Source organism: Cibotium barometz, chromosome 12 (assembly GCF_041138505.1).
Source record: "Cibotium barometz isolate CiBa-2024 chromosome 12, ASM4113850v1, whole genome shotgun sequence".
Taxonomy (NCBI): Eukaryota; Viridiplantae; Streptophyta; class Polypodiopsida; order Cyatheales; family Cibotiaceae; genus Cibotium; species Cibotium barometz.
Window position 1 is genome coordinate 9,363,092 of NC_141057.1, and position 13,268 is coordinate 9,376,359.

At 41.1% G+C, this 13,268-nt stretch overlaps 1 protein-coding gene across 1 annotated transcript; it reads right to left on the bottom strand.

The window, feature by feature from the left end:
• Window positions 1–4,481: 4,481 nt before the first annotated feature.
• On the bottom strand, window positions 4,482–8,066 carry LOC147633028 (phosphatidylinositol 4-kinase gamma 3-like). The gene is made up of 2 exons (XM_086806025.1): window positions 5,336–8,066; window positions 4,482–5,225 (listed from the first exon to the last, which is right to left on the bottom strand). Exons 1-2 carry the CDS (start codon window positions 6,806–6,808, stop codon window positions 4,842–4,844), a joined length of 1,857 nt encoding a protein of 618 aa, XP_086662151.1. The 5' UTR covers window positions 6,809–8,066; the 3' UTR covers window positions 4,482–4,841.
• Between the last annotated feature and the right edge of the window lie 5,202 nt (window positions 8,067–13,268).

The window sequence follows — 13,268 nt, forward strand, 5'->3', positions numbered from 1 at the left end:
TCAGAACACCATTATGAACTAGTAATGGCTTATATGAAGCATTGGATACATTGACCGCTTATATCAAGTGTTGCAAGAATTTGTGAAGTAACATCAAGCAATGGGAAGCATTGGAAATGCATGTAATACTTGTGGAATGGTTCTTGTTGTTGATTTGAGCCTATGGTGAGAGGCTTATGCCAGTGGAAGCATACCAAATGCTTATGGGATACAAGCTATTGGATACATGGAAATGATTCTATAAGCATGAGTTCATGCTTGAACTTGTAAGTGGTTCAACTCTCTTGCATTCTAGCATTCATCTAATTCTTGTACAAGTGTTGTTTATGATACATGGAAATGTGATTCTATAAGCATGATTTCATACTTGAACTTGTAAGTGGTTCAAGTCTCATTGCCTTCTAGCATTCGTCTAATTCTTGTACAAATGTTGAAGTTAGATATGTGGTGAGGGCATCTTGGCAATATAGAGAAGAGGCCAAGGAGAGTGTGTCTTGAATTTTCTATGCCATGAGTGCCATGGAAAGCGGTACGGAAAGATTTTAGGTATATGGTGTGAAGACATGGCCTCAACCCTTGCCATCGGACTCTAAACTTTGGTAAGGGGGTAAAAAGGCTTGGATGGGAGATCGGTAAGCAAGAGTGCTTCTTCTATAAAGCACAAGTGATAAATGGGCAACTACAATAACTGATGACAATTAGTGCACGTATTGCTGGATGCACTTTCTCATTTGAGATTCGATTGCAAATACAAAGGAGGAGAGGGTAGAGAAGAAGAGAAATGAGAGCATTACCATCCCCACTTACATACACCAACAATCAAACATATAAGCTTTTGCTGAAATTGTTGCACAATACATACATGGTGCTTATGGATTGCATTAGGGCTACTCAAATACATATCCAAGATTGTCTAATAACATGATGCATCGCAAATGCAATTGGGATGCACTATGTGAATTTTGGGACATTTTGACTATGTTCTACAAGACCACAGAACCCTAATTAAGTCAAAATTGGTTGGGGCTGTTTTGTGAGTGTTTGCATAGTCTTTTAATACTCCCTAAGGGCTACGTCTAGAGCCATCAAGCTTCCAATTTTGGTACTGTTTGCTCCATATACGACAAGGTCAACTACAAGCAAAAACCCTAATTCAGTCATAACCTCTTTTGTATCTTGCTAAAGTGTTTACATATTCCAAGAGTACTCCCTTAGAGCTTCGAGAAGAGCCATTGAACTCCCTGATCCATTACTATTTGGTTAGTTAACAAACATAGTCGCCTTTTTGAAAAAGTCAAAATAGAATATACTTGCCCTTTGACTTTGATCAAACCCCCTTGGGAGTAGATAGTATTCATCAGTGTCAGAAATAAACTTTTTTTCTAACCAGTGAAAAAAAGAATCATCTTCAAGCTCAACCGGTTTATATTGAAAAAATGCATAAGTTAACCAGTTTTATAAAACTAAAATTTCAAAATCTTAAATTTTAAATTCAAGGCTAGGCAAAATTATAATTGGTTCTTTCAATACGAGCCGTGAAATTTACACTAAAGGACAGTTTTTTAATGACACTAGTACTCATCATTACCTCACCATCAAGCCAAAAACCAAAGGATTTGGAGAAGATTTGAGCATTCTACACTCAAATTACATTTTCAGGTAAAAAGAAGATAGCATGATGGGAAGAGGTCAAAACTTCAAAGACAAGGACATCTTCAAGGAAGCTATTGTGCATGATAAAGCGCATGCAAATTATGCAAGGCTAGATGCCTTGGGAGCTATGTATGCAGAGAACAACGTCAAGTCAGTTAGAGAATCCTAAGGATGGTGGGGGCATGAACATGAACACCATGATGTACTTCATGCAAAACATGTTTGATAGAATGGACCAAAATTTCCAAGGCATTTTGGACAAGTCCCAATGATTCAGTCAATAAGAATCATTATATGGATTATCTAGCTTGGAACAAGAACTTGGCAAAGGCAACAAAACTTATGGTGAACCAATGTTGCATACATATGCACCAAACACATTTCAAGCCAATGGACCACAAGTTTGTAAGCCTTTTATGGGTTCAACACACGCAAATGCATCGCACACTCTTCAAGCTAGTATGCATCATGGTGATCGAAGTCATGGTCCTATGCTTGGTATCTCTTCAATGCAAGAAAGAAGTTTGGACAAGGATAAAAATATGGATATAAATGAGAAGACTCAAGCAAGATTTGTCACTCTATATGAACTTTTGCATTCAAGTTTACTTCAACCAATGAAGTTAGAAGCTTCCCTTAAGTACATGGTCTCTTCTCAAGTGGTTTATGGTTCAAATGTGAAGAGCCATTTTCACAAGTGTTGTTTGCATTTGATGGTGAAGAAGTCACTTGCATGGGACTCAAGGATTGGGTTCATAATATTGGGATGCTTACTTATGCCTTTCTTTATGGCAAGCTTGACAAAGTGAAGAAAGTGACTTTACATTTCACGGGAAAAGCTAGAACTTGGTGGGTGAAGGAAATGCACAACTATGACTAGGATTAGGAGAGTTTGGCATATGAAGTTGTGCAAAACTTTGTGACTACTCAAGAGTAAATGATTTTTAGACATAAATGCATGGCATCTCTACATTAAGGAGTCCTTATCTAGGTATGCCAAGAAGTATTGATACCTTTCTTTCTTCAATCCAGATATCAAGGAAAATGAAAAGTATAAATGGATTTGTGCAAAGGTAGACAAAGAATTCATGCAAGTGGGCCAATGCATCATGGAAGGCGATAAAGACATTGCTCTCAATGAGATCTTGTTATTGGTGGGATTATTTTACTTGCCTATCTCATTTCTTATTAGTAGGCAATCTACAAGTTCATGTTAGTCTAAATCTCTCATTGAAGACCATTACTTCTACGAAGATTCTTTAGGTGAAGATGATAATGCCGATGAGGAATATGCCGAGATATTTCTATGTATGCATTGGTGGCGGAAAATGAACCAACAGATAGCCATGAGGATGCAAGTGAGATAAGGTTAATGAAAGACAATTGCATGGTTCTCTTTATGAGAATGATTATGGGAATAGTGATGCTTGTGATGAGCTTTTCTCGATAAAGGAGATCACTATTATAGTGACTCTGAAGAGATCAATGTGTATTATGATCATGAAGATGAAACAAGTGTTGAATGTCCATATGATGATAATGAGGATGCAAATGATTGTGATCCATGAGGACATCTATGGTGATACACATATATATACATATGTTGATGAGTCATGGGAGGATTATGATAGTGGTTCATTGGATGGCCATGATACCTATGCCTCCAATAATGACGATGATGATGCATATCCTTTTGACGCCAACATAAGTGTGAGGAAGAGCTTCATCGCTTAATACTTTTCTTACAAGTATGAGTGGATCGGCTTCATTTCCATAGGATCCTGGTGGATGCTATGCACGTGATGAATATATGTATTGTTTATGTATCTACATATGGGATTAATGGATTTTCTTTTTGACTTGGGCATTTTTGGTGGCTATTTTTCTTTGGTTGGGAGATGGAGTGGATTCAAGTTTGATCCAAGAATAAGACATTCCACGTGATGAATGTGGAATCAAATGGTACTTGAAAACTATGAAATAGCTTACTAGAATTTTGATAATCACTTTGGACAGCCCTATACCTTTTGGTGTTGAATACATAGTGCATGAAAGCTTTAAGAAGTTCATATGCCGTTATGGAGTATGTGATATGGCTTGATTTGAGGACATTGGAGACAATTTACAACCATATACATGTGTTTCAAGCTCCAACATACATGGCTCACGCATGAGAATGTTACTTGATATGAGTCCTTGATGGTACTCTCCATTGCACATGCATACCTAAGGTTTCGAGGGCAAAATCTCTTGGGTGGAGATGGTTTGTAACAAAGTTAAAAGGAGGCTTAAGTCAATTTGGGCCCGAGGCCAATGGATCAAGGATATGTGAAAAGAGCCAAGGGTTGAGACTTGTTTTGGACACGCCTATGCACAATTTTAAGTGTAGTGTGAAAGGGCGACCTAGTTATGGGTCCTAATCTCTTGTTAACCATGCTAATCACTTTACTAATAAAAAATTACCATCTCTCTCTAAACATTTGCTTATCATCCAAAGCTTGGCTAATCCATGCTAAGCTAGGTAATCCAGGCCTAATCATGTATCTAGCTTTCTTTCATGTACACTAAAGAAATAAAAAACCTCGTCCCAGCTAGACTCCCCCTTCGGCTTATTTGGACTTATGCTCTGATCACTACATTGCAAGTCTCTGATCTTGCTTGCTATTCACAGTCCTCATTGCCCTAGTCAAGATGCGATCCTCACCATGTACATGTCATGTCTCTTTACTAGAGGTCATCAACCTTAAAAGTCATAATTTCTGGAACTCGTCTGCATTACTTCAATACATGGAAGGGAAAGGTTCTTTACTCTTCTCACTAGGCCTTACGATGAGACAAAGAAATACCCACATCCTCTGCCTTGATAAATGATTAAAAATCCAGGGTTGTGAAGGGAATATATCAACCATGAATCGTATCTTTTGCTGCACAAATCCCAGCCTGTGCAGCTCCCCATGGTACATCAGCAGCCTGTTAGTCTACGAAATCAGTATGCTAATGACTGATCAGTTGAGAGGATACAAGGTAAGGAACTCTTAAATCTAATATAACTGACATTTTGGGGGTTGACTAGGGTGTTCCAATCTCCTCGGTGACAGAAAGCGGCAACAATTCCTTTATTACATACTAAAGAAAAACCAGCTCCTGTGTCTGTACACTTTTGGAGGAAACCAGACCAGCATTTGACCTCACTGACACTTTACTGTCGTAATGTACTCATCTAGCAGGCCTGCAACCACGTTGAGGAAGTCTAGCTCTTTAGCATTTCGTGGTTGCATGGACTCAGCGTCCTCAAGAATAAGTTCGATAGGAGACTTCATATCTGGAGATTCACCCCGAGACATAATCGAGCCAATCTGAAAAGGTGTCAGACCAGCCGCCGCACCCTTTTTGAGTAGCATGGTTGAGATGCGCAGAATGCGGGCAAACTGAGATCGAAGACTCCAGCCGCATTGCTGCAGAAGTGCAATATCTCCCTCAGCATCAAGGGACTCGATGTACTCTAGAGTAGAAGCCCGATAAGGTTGCTGTGCTTGAGGCCAATACAGCCATTCGAAGGTGCATTCTTCGAACTGAATTTCACATATCCAAAACATTAAACACTGAGCCAAATTTCAACAACACCAAATCAGAATACACAATCCCACATCAACATATTAAGTAAGAGAGTTGGGCTCCTTACTTTATCAGGCAAACAATAGCCATGGTCAATGGGAACCAGCTTTAACACACCATCCTTTCCTTTGCAAACCAAAATGTTCCCCCCATTTCGATCTGCATTGGCCAGCCTCAAGTCGAGAACAGTAATCTTGTGAACCTCCTCCACCGGAAACATCGAAGAACCCATGTCTTCGCAGCTGCTTAGCGCATGGACAAACTGCTGGAGTGATCCTGTCTTCACTTTACAAAGCTTGTGGTCATCTGAGTGGTAATGAAATGCCTCATGATAACATTTCACCATTGTGGTTGGGGGGACCCCTGAAAACCCTTCCATGACCCTCTTAGCCACATCCGTTCTAGTCCGATCTTTAGGACCCGTTGCCGGATGATCAAGAATGTAAGCTGCCACCTCCCTTTTGGCTCCTTCACCGCTCCTTGTCCCTTTCTTCAAGCCTTCTCCATAGTTGGATGCAGAGAAACCCCGAGGATTGTTTACAGCCATGGGTTCTTCATCCATGGGTTTAAATACTGCGACATTTCGCAAACCACATTCATCCTTCATAAGGTACACCCCCCCAGATCCTTCAGGTGTCAGTTTGGGAGCTTGACCAGCTTGTAAACCCATCTTAACATGCTCCACAAGATCTCTCAGGGTGTGAGAAAGCTCAAAACCAATGGGATACTTGGACGATTGGCAACTGGTATAATGCCACACTGGCTGCAAGCCATACCTGAACTGCTGCAAGTGCTGCTCTTCTCTACCCACTGTAGAGTCCAAGCAAGAGACTTTCGAACCTTCATCTGCCTGGATAATATCAAGCGATGCACGCAGACCATTCTTAGAGGACGCTACATCTGGACATGGCAAGTCATCAAATGAGGTCACCACAAGCTCTATTTCTGTTCTACCTAGGAACTTGGAGCGCAAGTTCAGCCTATGCACACGAAGGCACAAAAAAGCCTCCCCTCTCAACGACAACTCTTCTATGACAGCCGAATCTTCAAGATGTTCACCTTTCAGTGTAACAACCCGAAAACCTTCGGAAAAGGCCCCCCCTTTGCATGAGATGAGTTCTTCCAAATCCTTCACATTATCTGTTTGCCAAATTTTATACACAAAGGAGTTTCCATTTACAGTTCTTACAGTTAAGGAAACAAGATCACGAAGGCACAGGATGACCTGTAACACATCACTGTAGCTCGCTCCATAAGTCTCCAGTAGCCTATCATTCTGTGTCAGCTCTTTGCCCCCATATACCAACCCATGCTGGCCCACATAGAATCCTCCGTGGGCTTGAATTCTGACCCTGATAGACACAATGGTGTCCGACTTGGACACTTCCAATGGCACCATGGACGAATCTTGCCCCAGAGTTGTCACAGACACCTGAATAGGCTTCTGCTGGAGACTTAAGGGTTCTGAACTGTGACGAAACGAAGAAAATTTGAAATCCTCCACCGGGGTAGGGTTCAGCATGAGTCCAGAGGCTGCCATTGCGACGGACTGAATTAAACTCAAGAATAGCTGGAGGAGAGCCTACTGTCCGGTATACTGCTGGAGGAAGGACTTGGTTTCTGTAACTAAAATGCCATCACAAAGGTGCGGAAAGAGGCTGCAAAATCACGCCCACGCCTTGAAGAAAGCGCAGGAGCAAAAGCCCCTGCACTAAAGAAGAAATGTTATGATTCAAGAAGCTCCAAGCTCCAGCATGAATCACAAGGGTTTCAAGCGAAATGCAAGGTACGAGGGCATGTCTGAGAGCTATAGAAAGGTCTCCATGAACCCTTAGATGCAGCCTATGGGCAATATAAAATCAAAGCGGATGCAGATTTTAAAAATCCACGACTTGATTTAACTCAAAGTATGAAATAGGGAGCAAATGACTATTGGGTTAGTCTCAGAGGAAGAGGGGTTTAAGGGAAGGTGTAGTGAGGGGTTGAAGGCTCACAAGAGGGTTGCGGAGGAGCTTCTTAGGGCATCGTGGCTTCTAATGGCTGCATAAAAAGATGGAGATGCAGTCATGAAACCTCCCAGGGGGCACAGAACTACAAATGTGCAGGCTTCAGTTGGGCAGAAAAAAGGAGCACGGCGGGATGGGGCGATGCTATAAAGGCATGTGGGCAGACTGGGCGTGGGCACTGAGGTGGATTGGATGAGAACGAGAGGCACCAGCGCGGAAATACAGACGCGGCAAGTAGCCTTCGGGGTGGGTGCATAATAATGGGTCAAACAAGCTCTTCTTGGGGTGAAGGAGGGCAGGAAGCTTCGCTTGCCGTGCATTCAAAGATTTGCCGCTACCCTTGGTTGTTGGTAATTCACCGTAGGGCGTTCCAACTTCCTGGAATCTGGGTCGCCGCCGTTGCCGGGCCGCCCACGAGGGAGGGGGGTCCCCGGCGCAGCAGCAGCAGCTGGGTTTTCGACCTTCGTGCGCCCCTGTTTTCCTCGCTCAGGGCCACGGGTTTTCGTTGACTGGGCCTCTCCTCCGTGGCACAAAATCCAGAAGTAGGGCTTTCACCACCTGTTAACCGCCTCCTTAATCTGGGATTAGGGTTTCAACTTCTTCCTTCTATGGCTCTACCTGTAGTTAAAAAAACCAGGCGGTTTTCTTTCTGCCTGTTAGGGTTTCACCCCCTTCACATGCCTTTCCTGGGGTTTCACCCTTTTCTGTTGCTGAACAACGTCCATGTTTTCAAAGCCTTACTTTACAAAGCCCCATTTGCGTTTGTGCAATTCTCTAGTGGCTTTCTCCCTTGAATGTTCCCTCGTGGCAGGCAGCTGCAATGGTGATCACAACCACAAAGGTGAATTTTTTATCATTATTTAATTTCCGAATGTAATTTGGTGCATCCTATTGGAATAGATTATTGTTTCTTAGTAAATACACAGCACACGCACACACATGAAAAAAATTTCTCTTTATTTTTTTTTGCCAAACACACATGCAAAAAATTTCTCTCTATTTTTTTTTGCCAAGAGAGGTGCTTGGTGTATTTACATGTTTCTCCAATACATAGTAGCCAATCTAATACTCGTAACATAGTAGCCAATCTAATACTAGTAACATATAAAAGTCAATCTAATACTAGTAACATATAAAAGTCAATCTAATACTTTCAAGCCAAAAAGTCCACATGTAAAATAATTAGCCATCTCTAATCCTGTAAAAGGTGCACATATACAAAAGAACAAAAGAGGTTAGAAAAGAATTAGCAACAATGACCTTGGATCCACAACCTTGCCCCTACTTCAAGATTTTATATTACCCAAAAAATACATAAGCACACATAGAGTCATAACAAGGTTTAAAAGATGGCTTGGATTAAATTTGGCACACTACCATATAGGGTAGATCGTTATCTCATAAAGGTCCACATATGGAGTAGGCAGACTTCCTTACATTGTGCGGGGCTCGAACGAGACCTAAGATGAGCCCGGATGGCCGTGGGAGGTGGGGCAACTACTCCACAGATTTTGGTTCATCTTTATGGGCCAAGTCTATACCACGAACAGTGGCATCGACTATGATCGCAGACCTCATATCATGGCTACCACGCGTACACATGCATGTATAGATACACAGCCAACCCCTTCTGCACACAATTCATCAGTCACATCACTATGAGTTTCCATAGCTTCTACTAGCATACAGCCTCCATCTTGGCAATTCTAGATCAACCACCATCGAAGCTCCCTTCACACATCTAGATCTGCCAAATCGAAGCTTTCTTCACACATGAGCACATGGGTGTGGGGCTTTGCCATCTATTGTATCACTTCAGTAATATAATACTCTTCTCTATCTCTGTTATTGTGTAATGTGAGTTTTAAAGGTTTGTGATTTGAAACATCTTACTTCTTGTGAGTGTTCTCTTGTATACACTGCACGTTAGCTCGATACAAAACTTCTTTGTTACTAGATGTCTAGCAGCCCTTGAGAGAAATGTCATCTTCTGCAAGTCCCCATCCACCACGATTCGATGTTGATGGAAAGCTTAATGGCACCAATTATTCTCTTTGAAAATTCAAGCTTAAGGCTATTCTTTCCTTCTATGAGCTTTGGGACACCATCATTGGTGTTGATGTCCACCCCTCACCAACAAGGGATGTAGACGACAACTCTGTACCACAACCTTGTACCACCTATTATCAACCTTGTCCAAGCTTGGAGATGGAGGGATTCAGATACTCTCTGCTCCATCATACTAGCGTGGAAGATAGCATGTTGACCATGGTTGAGCATGTCTCTTCAACTGTAGAAGCATGAGTTAAATTGTTGTAGAGCTAGTATGAGACCACAAATTCCTCAAGGATTCAAAATATCAAAAATCAGCTTTAACAAGAGAAGTTAAATGAAGGTGGTGTTTCTCACCAGAATCAAAGATCTCCGATTACAATCGGCATGAGTGCTCTTTCCGAATCTCACTCGTCGATGTTTAAGGATATTGCCACCTAAGTATGATAGTTTTGTTACATCTTTGAATGTTGGTGTCAGGCCTACTCCTATCACATTTGAGGAGTTCAGTTCATTACTTCGAGATCAAAAGAAAAAGGTAACAAGAAAGGGCACATAGCCAAAGAATGTAGGAAAAGGCAAACATATACCAAGAATGATACTCTAAAGACTAAGGAAGAATCCAATCATGCTACAGAAATAGAGAGATGCTTGTTGCCATTGAGAAGTGTGTAGTAGTGAGATAGCTAATGTTGCAGCACATGATGATTCTAGGATCAATGGTGGGGCTTCTAGGCACGTGACTAGCGCAAGGATTGATATTCTTCTCTAAAGCCTATGGGAGATGACATCTTGGTGGAAGTGAGAAACGAGCAAAGTGGCCAATCAAATATTCAAGTACTATTTCACTTATGTCTAAAGAATGTTGTAAAAAAAGTCTTTCGAATGTTCTTTGGGTTTCAAATATGAAGAGGAGCCTCCTTTTTGTCTCGGCCATCATGGACCATGACTTGCGAGTTCACTTTGACAAGAATAGCATAGTCATTCTTGATGGAGATGATAAGGTCATCAGCACGTTGGGATGACTCGACATCCTTTGGTTGTTCCTCAGTCATTGTGCACCAAAGGGTTGCTCTATGCCCCATTCTTCTATGTATTTCTCTATATCTTCTATGTCTTTACCGAGCCCTCATGGTCTTGGCCTCTTGACTTATGGAACTTATCGAAGTAATCTTTCTTATCGAGATCATTATGGAACTTATCAAAGTAATCTTTCTTATCGAGATCATTAATGAAGTCTAGGGCTTCATCTTTTTCCATCCTATCAAAGGTGGGATATGCCACATGGGCAGTGGTAAAAAAAGAAGGCATTGGCTACCTTTTGCACTTTGATCTGGGGGCCGCAATCCGACGATAGAGAACTACTATGCTAATTGGACTATATGTGGAACAGCCAATGAACCAACTTGCATTACTTTGTAAGTGGCCTGCATAAGTGTGAGGCCTTCTTCATTAATCCATTATATGGTGTGGTCCATCATTTCATTGCCCAAGGTAGCAGGCTCTACAAATGGCTTGGCATTCAGTAATATACGTTATGTGTCTGCCTCTACACATGGGTTGTTTTAGCAGGGAGCATCAAGCTTGGTAGTTGGCCACAATCAGCTTGGATATAGATGTCAACGTCAAGGTAGATATAGTTGGCCACAATCAGCTTGGATATAGTTGGCCACAATCAGCTTGGATATAGATGTCAATGTCAAGGTAGATATCCCCCTTAAATATTAGAATTTTTGACAGAGGCATGTACTCCATGGGCACTTTTCGGCATGACTCGTCAAGTGTGAGTGGATGGTCCAAGGCAAATCCCTGATAAATAAACATTAATGAGATTGCCTAGAGTGCGAAGTGGAGGTATTAGGCTGGTCTATGGTGCTACAGGCTTCTAATATTAGTTGTTCCTTTTTCAAGATGGCCCTTATCGACTCTATAGAGTCTAGGATGGATGGCTGGCTGACTCCTGAGCTTTTTCTTTCTTTAACTCTTGCTGTACCTCTTTAATTTGTGCATCCTTTCATCTAAGCTCTTCTACATGCAAGACATTCATCTAAGCTCTTCTGCATGCAAGGCATTCGTATCTCTTTCCTACTTTAAGTCTTTCAACTTCCCTTTGCTGCTTGGCCAAGGAATTGAGAGGTGAATCCCGTTCCTTTTGTAGAGTGTCCATGGCTTTGTCCTTCTTTATGAGTAAGGATTGGTTTAATAAGAGCTAGAAAAAGAGCCTATCAAGTTCAGCCACATGCTAGGGGTTTACTTTTGATTGTTGGGCTCTTTCCATCTCCCTAATTGTTGCCAGAACAAAGCATCCCTTGAGCCCATAAGCTTGTATTTCTGACCCTCTAGCTACTTGCTTTTTTCTTGCAGTATTGGCACTTGTTGCTAGGCATTCTATGCAACCATTAGGCCTATATGACATGCATTTTTTAGCTATGCAACATATTGTTAGATTAACGTAATACATCCTGCCTAGATGTTTGGTTGTCCTTGGTGTTTTACTATCTTCTAGCATTACACAAGTCATAAGCTCGGAGATTTCCCATAATCATTTACATGAAGCGCATTGTGTGGTACAAAAATATGGCTTGAAGAAGTTACACGGCGTTTTGGAGTAATGTTAGCCAATGTGGTTTAACACTTAGGTTATAGACACATGCATTAAGCACCTTAAAATTTTTGGGTCTCCCAGAATCCTAATCACCAATCTGAATCTACACCAACGATCCCATTTTCTAATCGATAACATGGATCCCAAATATCGAATTGCTAACATTTTTGGATCACCAATCTCATTTTCAGATGTCATAGGATTGCTAACATTTTTGGATAACCAATCTCATTTTCAGATATAGTATAGATCCCCACTGTTTAGATCATTGATTGGGCCCAAATTATCATTTTTAGATTGTCACACTTTAGATCCACCCACTATTTGTATTGTCAATCCCAAAATTATCATGTTCAGATTGTTAGGTTTTGGATAGTCAATCCAAATCGCAAAGTGCACCACATCATAGAGCAACAATCTACAAACCGTTTAGCGATCCACGTCCAGGTTGAGATCACTCTCTTGTCCAAGGTGTTTGTTCTTGCACACCTCGAGATTTACAACAAAAATTTCAACATAGGTCCCATCCTTGCATACCTAGGTGTTTGGAGGACACATATGTTTTGACATGAGGTCTGGAACTCTCCCAAGGGCCTGCATGCCAATACCTTCAGAATTGTTGCTTTGTTGCCAGTGATGAATGCATGCTAACAATTGGGGATTATGCATAAATTATGCCAGGCATGTATGGTTGTCATATAGCCAAGCTCAGAGAACACTACACAGCTATGTCTTTAGCAGGAAGCCCAAAAGGCTGTAAGTTCAAGGCCCTAGTGACCAAGGGGGCATACACTAATAGCCAAGCTCAGAGAACACTAGAGAACACTGCGCACATCCATAAATTGCCTAAAAACATGCACCAGTAGTGCCAAGCTTAGAGAACACCAGGTAACCTACATGTGTATATGCGCAAAGAAGTCTCCTTGCATTCAAATAAGCAAATTGAGAAACACAAGCCTAATGTTAAGAAGCTGACTTTCTAATTAATTAGCACATTGTTTTTATATTTGATTTTTTTAAGATAAAGATATGATATTTTTGGTGAAAGAAGCTGACTTTCCAATTAATTAGCACATTGTTTTTATATTTGATTTTTTTAACACTAGTTCTGTAATTGGACACTAAAGTGTCCTGAAAGTTTGCATTTTTCTTGAATTTTTGTGGGCAATCTATTAAGAGTTTTGAAATGCTTAACATCCACAGATGTTCCTCAAGACCCAAAAAAATTTGAGATTTTTTAAATTGCACTTTTCTTAGCTTTTGCAAGGCAATATTTTAATTTTCTTAGACACATGCTGATAAAACGCATGATTTTTGCTGTTTTCAAAATAGTAGTA

Excerpts from the sequence above, each read along its gene's own strand:
- LOC147633028 (XM_086806025.1), bottom strand. The coding sequence starts at position 6,808 with ATGGCAGCCTCTGGACTCATGCTGAACCCTACCCCGGTGGAGGATTTC. Across the intron at positions 5,226-5,335 it reads GCTATTGTTTGCCTGATAAA|TTCGAAGAATGCACCTTCGA; the intron begins GTAAGGAGCCCA and ends TGTGAAATTCAG.